General features: G+C 41.4%; 2 protein-coding genes and 1 long non-coding RNA gene across 6 annotated transcripts in view; 2 read left to right on the top strand and 1 right to left on the bottom strand.

The window, feature by feature from the left end:
- Nucleotides 1-5,312, top strand: part of LOC311527240 (small integral membrane protein 10-like protein 3) — a 23,030-nt gene extending 17,718 nt beyond the window's left edge. The window contains exons 5-8 of one of the 2 annotated variants that reach the window (XM_084640988.1): nucleotides 301-363; nucleotides 442-481; nucleotides 1,581-1,676; nucleotides 3,376-5,312. In XM_084640988.1, the coding sequence (XP_084497114.1) occupies nucleotides 301-363; nucleotides 442-481; nucleotides 1,581-1,676; nucleotides 3,376-3,455 (279 nt within the window). In that variant the 3' untranslated portion in view covers nucleotides 3,456-5,312. Of the gene's footprint in view, nucleotides 1-300; nucleotides 482-1,580; nucleotides 1,677-3,375 lie in introns of both variants that reach the window. The other variant, XM_084640989.1, reaches the window with a different exon arrangement.
- LOC311527244 overlaps nucleotides 1-13,432 on the bottom strand; it is a 14,804-nt gene extending 1,372 nt beyond the window's left edge. Inside the window, exon 1 of the long non-coding RNA XR_014713291.1 lies at nucleotides 13,350-13,432. This is a non-coding gene — a long non-coding RNA (uncharacterized lncRNA). The remainder of the gene's footprint in view (nucleotides 1-13,349) is intronic.
- CYTH3 (cytohesin 3) overlaps nucleotides 12,606-13,432 on the top strand; it is an 87,060-nt gene continuing 86,233 nt past the window's right edge. For all 3 annotated transcript variants that reach the window (XR_014713289.1, XR_014713290.1, XM_084640993.1), the window contains exon 1: nucleotides 12,606-12,821. Coding sequence is in view for 1 of the 3 variants with exons in the window: in XM_084640993.1 (XP_084497119.1) it covers nucleotides 12,797-12,821 (25 nt within the window). In the remaining 2 variants the exon portion in view is untranslated. The remainder of the gene's footprint in view (nucleotides 12,822-13,432) is intronic.

Raw genomic sequence — 13,432 nt, 5'->3', positions numbered from 1 at the left:
AGAGAGAACAAGAGTTCCACTTAGAGCTGACTATTGAATTAGGCTTGATATGTCTACTAAGAAGAGGACTAAAAATCACTGAGTAATTCCACACAGCCACTAGATGGGTGTAATGACTTTTGATCATTACAGGTTTGGGACACACCTGAGCCTGTTACCCAGAGATAAAAGGCTTTATATTGTATTAATATAAAATATGGAGGCGTTGTTCTATGGTCTGAAATATAGATACTTTTCTCATTGTAAATCTGTTTTGGTTGTTCAGCTCAAAAATGTTTTCCTGCTTATTTTTCATTCTAGGGACTTCCCATACCTGATGTAAACCAAGCAGCAGAAAATGGAAACACACCACTCCATGCTGCAGTGAGTACTGGAAAAATGCACCTTGTATCTTTGCTGCTGCATTATCCTGGAATTAATGTGAATTTCCCAAATTCCCAGTGTGATGGAGCTACTGCACTACATCTTGCTATTGTCTATGGTAAACTTTCTCACACATCATATTTTCTATGGTTGCTGTCAGAAGTTTAGACTTCTAAGAGGACTCTATTTTTAAACCCCAATATATGTGGCTTTATAATGTAAAAAAGGCAAAGAATGTTATTGGATTTTTTTAACCTTTTCAGTTGACCTTTCAGTACTTGTAGTTAAGGAATCAAATGATTGTCTAAGTGCTTAAGAGCTCTTTGTCTATTTACAAATATATGTATCTCAGCTCTGCTAAATCTGAGTGAAATACAACCATGTTTTGAAAAGGGATGGGGGAGCAGTTCGTACAAAATATGGCATAATATTCCATGGGAATATTAGTGGCTAGGAAAAAAGCCATATCAGGAAACTGTTCTCTGCAAATCTTGGCTTGCAAAAGTTTGCAGGATAGACCAAGACATTGTGAATATAAGGATACACAAAGTAATGCCTAAAGAATATTGTATGGAAGGATTAGTCTGTGAGGAAGAAAAAAAGTTATGTATCAGGCAGGTTTCAAAAGGTTTTTCCTGTGTGAGGAGGAGACTGCGTTTGATTATCTCTTTAGTGAAGAATTGTTACTGCAGATTTTTATAACTGGACTTACTACATTTTTGTTTTTATGATGTACAAATTCAGAAAATACTTGTCATTCCCTTTTTCATCACCGCACGTTTTAAAGGTCTTTCCATTTTGATTGTGCTGCTAGCATATGGTGTTACACCTGTTAATCTTTATTATATGTTTTTAACAAAAGCAGGCTGACCAATTCTGTTAAAATGTTCTAAGCTTTTATTATATAAAGGAAAAAAACTTCCCCAGAATCTCCTAAAATTCTGTTTTTTGTTTTGTTTGTTTGTTTTTTTTCATTTATACTCCAGTAAATGGAGATACGGTATTCTGTGCAAATTTATTATTAAAACAATATTCTTGGAAATCACGTATGTTGCCTTAGATTGTTTTGGGAATTAAAATAGTGTTTTTAAATTTAAACAGATATTTAAAATAGGTGAACTAATTTTGTTTTTCCACAAAATATAAGAAATATAGATGTAATATTAACAGAAGTTTTTGGACTCCAAAATCCTCTTCACCATCTTTGTTTCATCTAGGGCACTTGGGAATTTGCTATTTATTGCTGAATGCTGAAGCTGATGTGAAAAGCCTCCTGGGAGATCTAACGCCTGTACAACTTGCTGAGAATTTTGGTAATGAAACTATAACCAAGTTCATAAAGATGCATGTTAAAAAACTGAAACTTGAAAATAAAATGTTTGCCTGACTATGTAAAGCATAATAGCATTTTCCAATGTATCTATTTAATATTGTACATTACACCTATTTTAAACTTCTGACATTACAGTGCTGCTTTTATCTGAGGCTTGGCAGCTTGCCAACATTAATTTTTAGTGATAAATTCTGCTATACAGACCTGAAAGTTTTTATATCTTAGGCCACTTCATTCCGTTATTTTATTGTCTTTCTGGTTTTGTCTGTTCTCAACTAAATATATATAAACATATAAATGAAAGGATACATATAATCTCCTGCATATTAAAACCAACACTGGTTAGTTTTTAGGTATAAAAATACAGATAATATTGATTTCAGTTGTACTAACAGTGAACCAGATTTTTACACTGTTATAAATTAAGATGTTAATCAATTTGACTCCTAAGTATTTTCTGGATTATTTATGTGTGACATTTTTTAAGACAAGATTTTCAAAAGTGACTAATGATTTTTGGTGTCCCCAAGTATTTGAGTGCCCAACTGAGACCCCTTAAAGGAGCTACATAATCAAAGCATTAACCCTCTGAAAATGAGGCCCCTTTAAGGGGGCTTCAAATTTGGGCATCCCAAAACTAAGGTACAAGAATAACTAGTTAGTTTTTGGGAGCAAGATTTTCAAAAGTAACTAGTAATTTTTTAGTTGATTGTCAAATATTTGTCTATTCTGATTTGACACTGATTCTTTTTTTGTGTGATTATTTTAATTTAAGTACACAAACATATTTCAGATGCAAGTTTTTTGCAGCAATTTTTTCCCCCTTTACTAAGAATCTTGCTTTAGGTTGTGAATATATTTTCAAATTATTCCAAATAATAAACGAGCGTCAAAGCAAACATCTCATATAAAACTATATATTTTAACTGGATGGCAAGGGCAAAAGGAAATAAAACCAAGATTAAGAAATTCTGACAAATTAAAAGTTACTATAGAACACTATACAATTTTGATTACTAGAACACGTGGATTTCATTACGGAATAATTCATATTTAGTGTCGAGGCTTTAAAAGGTTTTACAGCTACTTACCAGAGTAAAATATTGTTAACATACTTGAAATGAATTGAGGTTTACACTTTTTAAATTTTTTTATTAAAATATTAATTAAAACAAATTACAGTTAAATAATGTTACAAAATTTATATGATCTTAAAGTAATAGCTGACATTATTTTATAGCCACCTTTTAGGACATTAATAATGGTAGTGATTTTTCCTTTATTTAGCACTTTTTATGACTAAGTGCTTCATAAAGGATGTTTGTACTTAAAAGGCTTCACCCTTGAGATGTATCCACCTGTGGGCGACAGCCAGTCTATGCCCTGAACACTGAATAGAAGTGGAGGTGAGGAGAAATTCTGGCCAAAGATACCAAGGCAAAGCCTTATTCTTTCAGAAAGTGCTATGTGATCTTTAATATCTCCACAGAGCGCAGAAATTCCATTTAAGCATTCTCCTTCAAGGTCTACGTGCCAGATTTACTTTAACCCTTGGTTTATGGCTAGAGGCGCTAGCTTTCATCCTGGCCACCAGGACTTTTATGCTCTCTGCCCAATATTTTTTTAAATCCTCACCATCTGCTCACTATTGGAGGTTGCTTTCTTACCCTGTTGTTCAGCAGGCAGACGTCCACCTGTTGGAGGCCTTTTCTCTCCCTTTCCTCACCAGTCACTGAGCAAGGGGGCTATGTTTGACTGAAGGGCGGAACCAAGAGGAGTGAACTCAGCGAAGGGATCAGCCAGAGAAAGGATGAGGAGTCTCAGCTCACCCAAGAGAAGCTAAGCAGAGGTGGTAACAGCAGCAATCTGTAGTAGGAGGGCCAATCCGAAGCTGCCTTCTGCTATTCCATATAAAATCAAGACATCAGGAAGAAGTAGCAAAGCCTAGAGTGTGGAAAGCATGGTGGAAGAGAGTGAGCAAGTTGAGGGGACAGTGGCCAGAGGGAAAAAGACAGAGCCTCTGCTGAACCAGTGGCACAGGATCAGCTTCACCAGGATCAGCTCCACCACTTAGACAAGGACTAAGAGTGAGAAAAGCCTGGAAGAAAGAAAAAAAAGCCCTTTTCGTGTTTCCCTGTGTGAGGCTTTGCAGCCTCAGAAGAGTAACAGATTGGGGAGGAAAAAGATAGATGGGAGGAAGAATACTTAGGGCAGGGTGACATGAGGTGGAGACAGACTTGTAGTACTCATGAGAAAGAAAAGCTGTTGCTGAAATTTTTACAGGTTCTAGCAGTCAGCCATGAATTCCTTCCCCCAAGAAACAATCACTAAGTATGCAGTGTTTGTTAGTCCCAGGATATTAGAGAGACAAGGTGGGTGAGGTAATATCTTTAATTGGAAAAACCTCTGTTGGTGAGAGAGACAAGTGCTTGAGCTTACACAGCGGTCTTCCTCAGATCACCTTGTCTCTCTAATCATTGAGGATGTAATTAACAAAGTTTGCTACATGATGATCTGTATGAAACCATGATTGTGTTGCTTTCCTAGGCATATGGTTTTCTCACTGTTACATTATAATAGAATAGAGACAGCACTTTCTCTCATGTTTAAATTGAAATAATCTATTTCTTGTATATCATATGCTTGAGATCATAGAACTCCCATTCTAACTCCCATTCTTAGTTACAATGTCACCATAAAGTGAAAACAGGCATTCGCATGGGACTTTTGTAGCCAGCATTGCAAGGTATTTATGTGCCAGATATGCTAAACATTCATATGCCCATTCATGCTTCGGCCACCATTCCAGAGGACATGCTTCCATGCCGATGACGCTCATTAAAAAAATGTGTTAATTACATTTGTGACTGAACTCCTTGGGAGAGAATTGTATGTCTCCTGCTCTATTTTACATGCATTCTGCCATATATTTCCTGTTATAGTAGTCTCAGATGATGACTTAGCACATGTTCATTTTAAGAACACTTTCGCTGCAGATTTGACAAAACGCAAAGAAGGTACCAATGTGAGATTTCTAAAGATAGCTACAGCACTCACCCAAGGTTTAAGAATCTGAACTGCCTTCTAAAATCTGAGAGGGATGAGGTGTGGAGTTTGCTTTCAGAAGTCTTTAAATAGCAACATTCCGATGCGGAAACTACAGAACCCTAACCACCAAAAAAGAAAATCAACCTTCTGCTGGCGGCATCTGATTCAAATGATGAAAATGAACATGCATCGGGCCGTATTGCTTTGGATTGTTATCAAGCAGAACCCGTCATCAGCATGGTCACATGTCTCCTGGAATGGTGGTTGAAGCATGAAGGGACATATGAATCTTTAGCACATCTGGAATGTAAATATCTTGCAATGCTATCTACAATAGTGCAATGTGAACACCTGTTCTCACTTGCAGGTGACATTGTATACAAGAAGTGGGCAGCATTATCTTCTGCAAATATAAACAAACTTGTTTGAGCAATTAGCTGAACAGAAAATAGGACTGAGTGGACTTGTAGGCGCTAAAGTTTTACATTGTTTTAGTTTTGAATGCAGTTTTTTTAATATAATTCTACATTTGTAAGTTAAACTTTCATGATAAAGAAATAGCATTTTTCAATTCACCTAATACAAGTACTGTAGTGCAATTTCTTTTGTTTTTTACAGTGCAAATATTTATAATAAATAAATATAAAATGAGCACTGTGCACTCTGTGGTAATTGAAATCAATATATTTCAAAATGTAGAAAACATCCAAAAATATTTACATAAATTGTGTTCTATTTAATTTTTTTAATTGTGCACATTTTTTAATTGCTTGACAGCCCTAATTTTTATGTTCTCAAAGGTCAAGAGATATGTTTTACTATTTTAAATGAAACCGCTTCTTATCCATACATTACATGACAAGCAAACACAGCACTTAAAAGATGTTTGATTTCTTAACCCTGAGCTATTGTGTTTCTCAGATTTTCCATACAGTTCGTTTGTCTCTATACTGACAAATGAAAGATGCAAGAACACCTGAAATTACCAAGACAACCAGAAAACATGATTTTCTGTAAATATGTTTTTACAATTTAGATTAAATATGATGCATATTTACAGCATAAGAATGCCTGTAAATAAGCCAGTATTAAAACCTATCTGCCAGACAGAGGAAGTGACCCAATTTGCTGTAGGGTTGATAGTTCAAGTACTGATGAAGAAATAAGAAAATGACAGATAATGATGGGCTAAGACTTTCCTGTTTGGAATCTAGCATGCAATACTACTTATATATAGCTCCTTATTTATATAGACCTGAGGCAGAAGGGTCCTTTAAAACAACTTGTGAGTTGAAATAAAACTATTTTTCTTATTTTTAACAATAACAAGAGTAACATATGAGACCTTGAAGTGTTTGCATGACTGTTATTAAATCATGTGAGTAACTGAAATACAAAAATAATTTAAAATCAAATAATTCCAGTTTATGAATACATGGAACATATATATTCAGTGGAATGTATTGGTCCCCTTCAAGTTAATGATAACTCACATTGGGTTCAATGGAGTTAGTACTTAGGACCTGATCCTGCAAATGAGTGATGACATGTTATGTGAGTAGAGATGCAATGGGTTTACTTGTGTAAGAGAGGACTACCACTTTGAATAAGGTTTTGCTCCCACAGTGATTAAAGATAAGAAATAGTAGTCCAAGTCCCTTCTTCTGATGCTGAAGTCTGTCTGTCTGGTATAATGAGAAGTATTCTGTTCATTTCTGTCTAGAAAAATACAATTCTGAAAATATTCTCACTGTGTTTAGTATAAAGATCATATAATTTCCCATTACTGTCCATTTCAGTGCACATTCCCATAGCTAACACTTGACTCAAATTGTACAGTTTACAAAAATCTAACAGCATAAAATGGGAATTTAGAAGCAGCTGAAAGAGGAAATTTATCAAAGTAAGATTAATCTTGCTTGATTTTGTTATGCTTGTGGAAAGAATTATCAAGATGCTAGACAGAACTTATTAAACAGCAAGAAAGGAAGCAACACTTGATTTTTTTTAAAAAGTTCTTTTCACTCAATCTCTATTACTGTTTTCTTGATGTTCTGGGTTGTCCTCTCTTATTTTCTCTGGTAGGTAGGTAATCCTTTTAATGTTCCACAATAAAGAAGGGATGAAGGGTAAACTTCCAAAATAGCAGAGGGGTTTTTGTGGGGTTAAAATGCAACCTAAACAGAGGGCTAACTGAAGGCTTAAGCCATAAGCCCCATTTTGACAGTGGGACTTAAGTGGTGCATATGTCCTGTGACTGTCCTGACCCTCTGAACAGGGGTAAACATCAAACCAAATGAGCTCCTGGCCCATTACGCTGGAAAATCTGAGGTAAATTACTGCTTAATGGAAATTCTTAACCAAAGGAGAGGGAAGAATGAAACAAAACAAAAATGCCTAAAAATTACAATAAATGAGAAACTGGATTGCCTCAAAACTCAGCAAATACCATCACTGTCACAATTTAATGGGACAATCTCTGCTAATCTCAAAGTTCTTAGAGGATGTCCTATTCTCTCCCAAAGATAAAGAACACAATAGAAGATCTATTAGAAAATTATTTATGTGGAATGACAGGTTCTGAAGAGGATCAAATATGAAACTTCTGAATCTAAAATTGACAAAACATAGCTGTGTGATAGAAACTGAAACATAAATTGATGGGAGAAGGATCAGAAAGAAGAGAAGTTTTAAAAGGCAGCCTCTAGAAAGGTGTTGATTGAAAACTGCATCACTATGTAAAGGAAAATAGAGTGCCTTGAAAATTACGGACCCAAACCCGCCATGGCAGCTCTTGGAAGTTATGGAGCTCCAGGTTGAAGAAGTTGAGGGATCTGCTCTTCTGTCTGTAGAAGATGCAGATTATTAAACAATTGATGATGACGATAAATTAACAAGAATAAAATACTTTGAACTTAATCCTTTACTTTTTAAAGCTGTGTACATAATTAACTAATTCTCACTCCTGAACTAGGCAGCACCACAGCAAGGCAGTATTATTAACCCCATTTTACAGATAAGGAAACTGAAGGACAGAGGTAAAGGGTTTGATCTTAAAAACTACTGCCATAATTGTTAGTGTATAAAGATTAAAGGGTCCAATGCTGTGAGCGCTCAGCATGCAGAACTTTAATTGAAGTGAAAGGGAGTTCTGTGCATAGGGTATCTGCAGAACTAGGCCCTTAGATAAACATATTTACAGTAAGATAGATATATATGAAAAGTTTAAAAATTTCTAGAAACAGCTGCCATTGTTTCAATACCATACTCAGTGAAACAACAGCCTGAAAGTGGAGATTATAATTTGTAATGGTCCTTCTTACCAGGAGCCCTTATTGATGGTGCAATGTATGATAGGTCTAAAAGGAACAGCTTTCCCATGAGAAAGTATTGGAAGGCGGACAGTTTCCAAGTTGCTGTTGGGTAAGTTCTATATTGCTGTGGTTAATTTAACAGTTGGTGTAAATTAATAACATTACAATAAAATCTGATTTTTAAAAAATGATTTAATTTACCATACAACTCTGAAACTGTCTGATTTTTCAGCACCATCTATAGAAGTTTTTATAAAATAGCCTATTAATATGGTATCGGAACACTTCCTAATCGGAATACCAATTCTTTCAATTGTACTTCATATAATAAAATTGTTATTTTTGTTATTAATGTGAGACCATTTGGGGTTTTTTTGGGCACAATCCTGCTCCCTTTGAAGTTGATGGGAGTTTTGCCATTGAATTAACGGGAGGAGGACTGTACTGTGGCTTACTCTTCTTTGTAATTAGAGGCAGTGATTAGAATATCTTTTATTGTGCACTGGAGTTTCCCTTGCAGCAAAAAAAGTATACAGTATTAACTTTAAGGTCAACTGAAACAGCATGAAGGGAGAAAATAGTTTGCTAGACACAAGCAGTAAGGAAAGAAATGTTATCTAAAGGAGTACTACATTAGAGGTAAAAATAAAAGCCTAAAATCAGTGTACTTGAATACAAGTTGAACAATCTTGGCATTAGACTTCAAGGGCAAGTTCCTCATTGTGTCTTTCTGTACATTGTGGGAACACCCTTCACCCCATGTTTTTCCTTATAAAAATATTGTGTGGTATCCAATGCAAAGTTTGTCATGTTGGGTATCTTCGGAAGGCTCATGATGCTCATGAGCATTGTTGTTATAGTAATGTTATGTTATAGGTTGTAATTTCATGTATATAGTGATGAGCCTGAAAATGTGTCCTCATGGCTAAACAAGCCCAGACAAAAACTCTCCAAGAGCAGAGGAGCAGTTCACACCTCATCAGGGCATGTAGGGGACAAACCCAGCCCAGTCTCACAGGAACAAAGGAGACTGGCCTAGGCAACAACAAAGGATCTGTTGGACTCCCAAGTGAGTCACCCCCCTGCAGACTGCGATGAGGTCCCAAACTGCTCACCACTCTCGGGGGGGAGAGGGGGGAAGGGTGGGCAAAGCCAAGAGGGAAGAAAGGACATAATAAAAGGGAGAGATGTTTGCCATGCTCTTCCTCTCTCTTCCACCTCCATCTACAGATATCACCACCAAGCGATTGAAGCGCTGATCAAAGGGGAGAGCCTGGCTGGAGGACAACCAGCCAGCCTGTGGTGAGAAGCATCTCAGTTTGTAAGGGTACTGGAAATGTTAAGATCAGCTTAGAATGCATTTTGCTTTTGTTTCATTTGACGAAATCTGACTTGTTGTGCTTTGACTTATAATCACTTAAAATCTATCTTTGTAGTTAATAAATCTGTTTGTTGTACCTGAAGCAGTGCATTTGGTTTGAAGTGTGTTAGAGACTCCTTTGGGATAACAAGCCTGGTACATATCAATTTCTTTGTTAAATTGACAAACGCATATAAGCTTGCAGCATCCACTGGGCCTAACTGGACACTGCAAGGTGGAGGTTCCTAGGGTTGTGTCTGGGACCGGAGATATTGGCTAGTGTCATTAGGTTGCACAATCCAAGGAGCAGCTTACATGCCACATACATACATAGGCACTGACTTCTGCTGGCACCGGTGGGTACTCGACCCCTTCTGCCCCTGGCCCTGCCCCACCCCTGCCCCCATTCCAACCCCTTCCCGAAAGTCCCCACCCCTACTCCGCCCCCTCCCTGCTCCTATTCCAACCCCTTCCCCAAATTCCCGCCTCATCTCCACCTCCTCCCCTGAGTACACTACATTCCTGCTCCTCCCCACTCCCTCCTGGAGCTTATGCGGCAAAACAGCAGTTTTGCGATGGCAAGTGCTGGGAGGTAGGCAGAGAAGCGGGGACGTGGCATGCTCAGGGGAGGGGGAGGAGGTGGAGGTGAGGTGGGGCCAGGAGGGGAGCTTGGCTGCCAGTGGGTGCAGAGCACCCACTAACTTTTCCCTGTGGGTGCTCCAGCCCCAGAGTACCCACAGTCGTTGCCTAGGGGTAAGGCTGGCTCCCAGAGTCAAGGATTGGAGTGACCTAGCAGATCACCGGTCCAGATAACACCAGGGGAACGTAACACTCATCTGGTGTAAATGGTCATAGCTTGCCCACCTTGTAAAATGTCCAAAGCTCCAGTCACTTTTTCTTCATTCAAACTTTTTTGCTCTCTAGTTTTAAAGATCTTCTTAAAATTCCACTATGTAATGCAAACCCTTTAAAGATGTCTCCTTCCAATTAAATGCTATAATGTTGTACTGTGTAATCATCCCACTATTTTTATGTGCCAAGTTTTAAAAAATGTAATGTGTAATTTAAATAGAATAGGAGGACTATTTTAATGGATTAGTAAGACTTTTATGATTTCTAAGTGAGTAAAACTGTTCCTGTGAAGGGAAGTTGTCTGAACCAAACCTCCGCTCCAAGCAAAATTGACTGTAATGACCACCTATGAATAAGGGTATTATGAGGTGAGTACTACTGACACAGTTTAATAGGCTGGAAGCTGGCCAATACCAGCGTACAATGGGAAACTAAAGAGCCTTTCCTCTTGGCTGACTACTTTCCCTACAGTTTCTTCCTTGTATAAAAAAATTTACATACATGATTTTTTTAAAAAAAAGAGGAATATACTCTGTCCTCTACTGCCAGAACTGTTCTATTCACATTTGTGGGGGTGGAGGCTGCAGTCCTACCACCTGTAGCATCTATGAAAGGCCCAAGATTCTGGAGACCGTGCTAAGGGCCTGAAAAATCCCACAAAAGCTTGAGGCTCTGGTCAAAAGCCTGTAGGCAGGTTATCTGGTGGTCCTGTGACCCAGGTAAATGTAGAAAGGTGAGCCTCTGGCACATATCAAAATGTGTGATTCACTCTCATAGAGCAGTGGTTCTCAAACTGTAGGTTAGGACCCCAAAGTGGGTCATGACCCCACTTTAATGTGGTTGCCAAGGCCAGCATTAGACTTGCTGGGACACAGAGCTGAAGCCGAAGCCTGAACTCCACCCCCACCTGAGGTGGTAGGGCTCAGGCTGCAGCCCTCTCTCCCCCACCTGAGGCAGTGGGACTCGGTCTCTGCCTACCTCCAGGGGTCATATAGTAACTTTTTTGTCAGAAGGGGGTCACGGTACAATGAAGTCTGAGAACCCCTGCCATAGAGGGTCTTCCTCTCTATCAAAACAGAGGCCCCCTGCCACTCATAAGGGATTCTGCTGTAGACACCAAAACCCATATGGCCCCTCCTTCAATGTTGAAACTGTGGACCTCCCTGACTTGTACAGGGCATCCTGCAAATGTTAAAATGGGGTGATCCTCATGCAGTCCTGCTGCCCAGATTGGATGTCATGCATTCAACTGGGCTGCAGGAATGGCATCCACCTGTTCTTCACAGCTACCATAATGCTTGCTGGGGAAGCAGCCTACTTTCACCACTTCCCCCTGCTGGATCTGAACAAGGAGAGAGCCACCACCTGCAAAAACATGCCAGTATTTGCCCTAGGCTCCCCACCAGACTCTTCTATCCACCTAGCTCCACCTCCAACAAATCCTGGCTTCTCTCAGCTGCCATTTTCACAAGCTATCCACATCCACCCCCAACTCTTTCCCCCACCTTCTTTAAGCTACCCAGCTGCACGCTTTCACAAACCTAGCTACTCCCAGCTTTTCAAACACCCCCAACAGCTGCCAGTCACCTCAACCTGCTCCCCCCCCCCCCAGCCCTCCCAACAAACCTAGCCAACCTCCACCTTCCCTCCCCCAGTTATCACCTAGCTATCCCCAGCCACACGTACAACAGTCCCCTTAGACTAGGCTCCAGTTTACCTCACCTCTACAAACCCAACTGCTGTTAAGGTTGCCAATTTTGGTTGGACATATTCCTGGAGACTCCAGGACAATAGTGGAGGGTTGGCAACTCTAGCTGTTGTTAGCTGCCCCCCCCCCCGCCCCGAAACCCCTCAATTGCCTCAAGTCATCCCCTCAGACGGTCCCTACCTACTCCCCAGATGCTCTTCAGCACCCACCAAATTTTGTGCAGCCGGGTAGCTTCCTCCTCCCCCCATCCACTGCTGGGGGGCAAGTTGTGTTGATCTTAAACTGACGTTTAGGCTACAAATCTACATCCTCCAATTCTATGCAAAACATTTAACGACATAATTTGCATACAAGTTCTCACACGGAGCTGTACAACATGTGGCAGCTGTGGGAGGAGCAGGACCTTTACCCCTTCCACGGGTGTGTGTGTGTGAGAGAGACACCGAGAGGAGAAACCACCGGGCAAGAGCCCTGTTGTCACTAGACGGGACCCCTTGCCAGCGGGGTGCCCCCTTCCCGGCCCCCCGTGCCCCAGAGAGGGGTGGGCGGCCGCTGTGCCACTCCAGCGGGAAGGTTGGGGATGAGGCAGCTTAGGGCTGGGCCCGGCCCGCCTCGCCTCCCGCCCCCCCACTCTTCGTGGGTCACATGAGAGGGGGCGGGCGGCTTGGGGAGAGGCAGCAGCTGCTGCTGCCAGGGCTGCGCTCGGGGCGGCTGCTGTGGGTGAGCGTCTGAGGGGGGCGACGGGACAGGGGCTGGGGACACCCCCGGGCCCCGCTCAGCCTCTACTGCTCCCGAGAGTCCTGCTCACGGCGCCCGACATGGACGAAGAAGGCGGCGGCGGCGGTGAGTGGTGGAGTTGGTGTGGCAAGCCGCCGGGGCTGGGGGGAGGCGGTAGAGGGGGGCTGGGCCGCCGGGGTGGGTGGTGGCTGGGACACGGTCTCCTGAACCTGGTCTCTTTTGCGTGAGGCTTTGAGCTGGGGGACATGCCCCGCCCCCGGTCCCCGGCTTTCCCCGGTTGGGCGCTGTGTGTTTGCTAGTGGGGAGCCGGCAGCGGCTGTCTCCCTCCCTGTCTGGAGCGTCCTGCTCTCGGGGAGACTCTGATCCTGTCTCCCAGGCGCGAACACCCCACCTCCGCTGCGCCCTCCTTGCCATCGCCTCCCACCCGTGCTGCACCTTCTCGTAGCGCCCGCCACACCCCTGGCGCGTTTCCTTCTTGCCTGCTCCCCACCCCATCTCTTTGCTCCCCTGCAACCACCTACCACTCCTGCTGAGCGCCCTGGGATACCCCATGACTCCCACCCTGCGCCCCCATATCCACATCCCCGACTGTGCCTCCCCCACATTTAATCACATTTAATGCAGAGCACTTACCCGGTACTTTCACTCTGTCCCCTCGACCCTGCCGTATTGTACTTCTCACCCTTCGCCCACTTGTGTTCCCCACCATACATCCA

The sequence above is a fragment of the Lepidochelys olivacea genome (assembly GCF_965140295.1).
Source record: "Lepidochelys olivacea isolate rLepOli2 genome assembly, chromosome: 10".
NCBI classification, from domain to species: Eukaryota; Metazoa; Chordata; order Testudines; family Cheloniidae; genus Lepidochelys; species Lepidochelys olivacea.
Note: the sequence above shows the minus strand (reverse complement) of the source record. Positions and strands in the feature narration are given on the sequence as shown.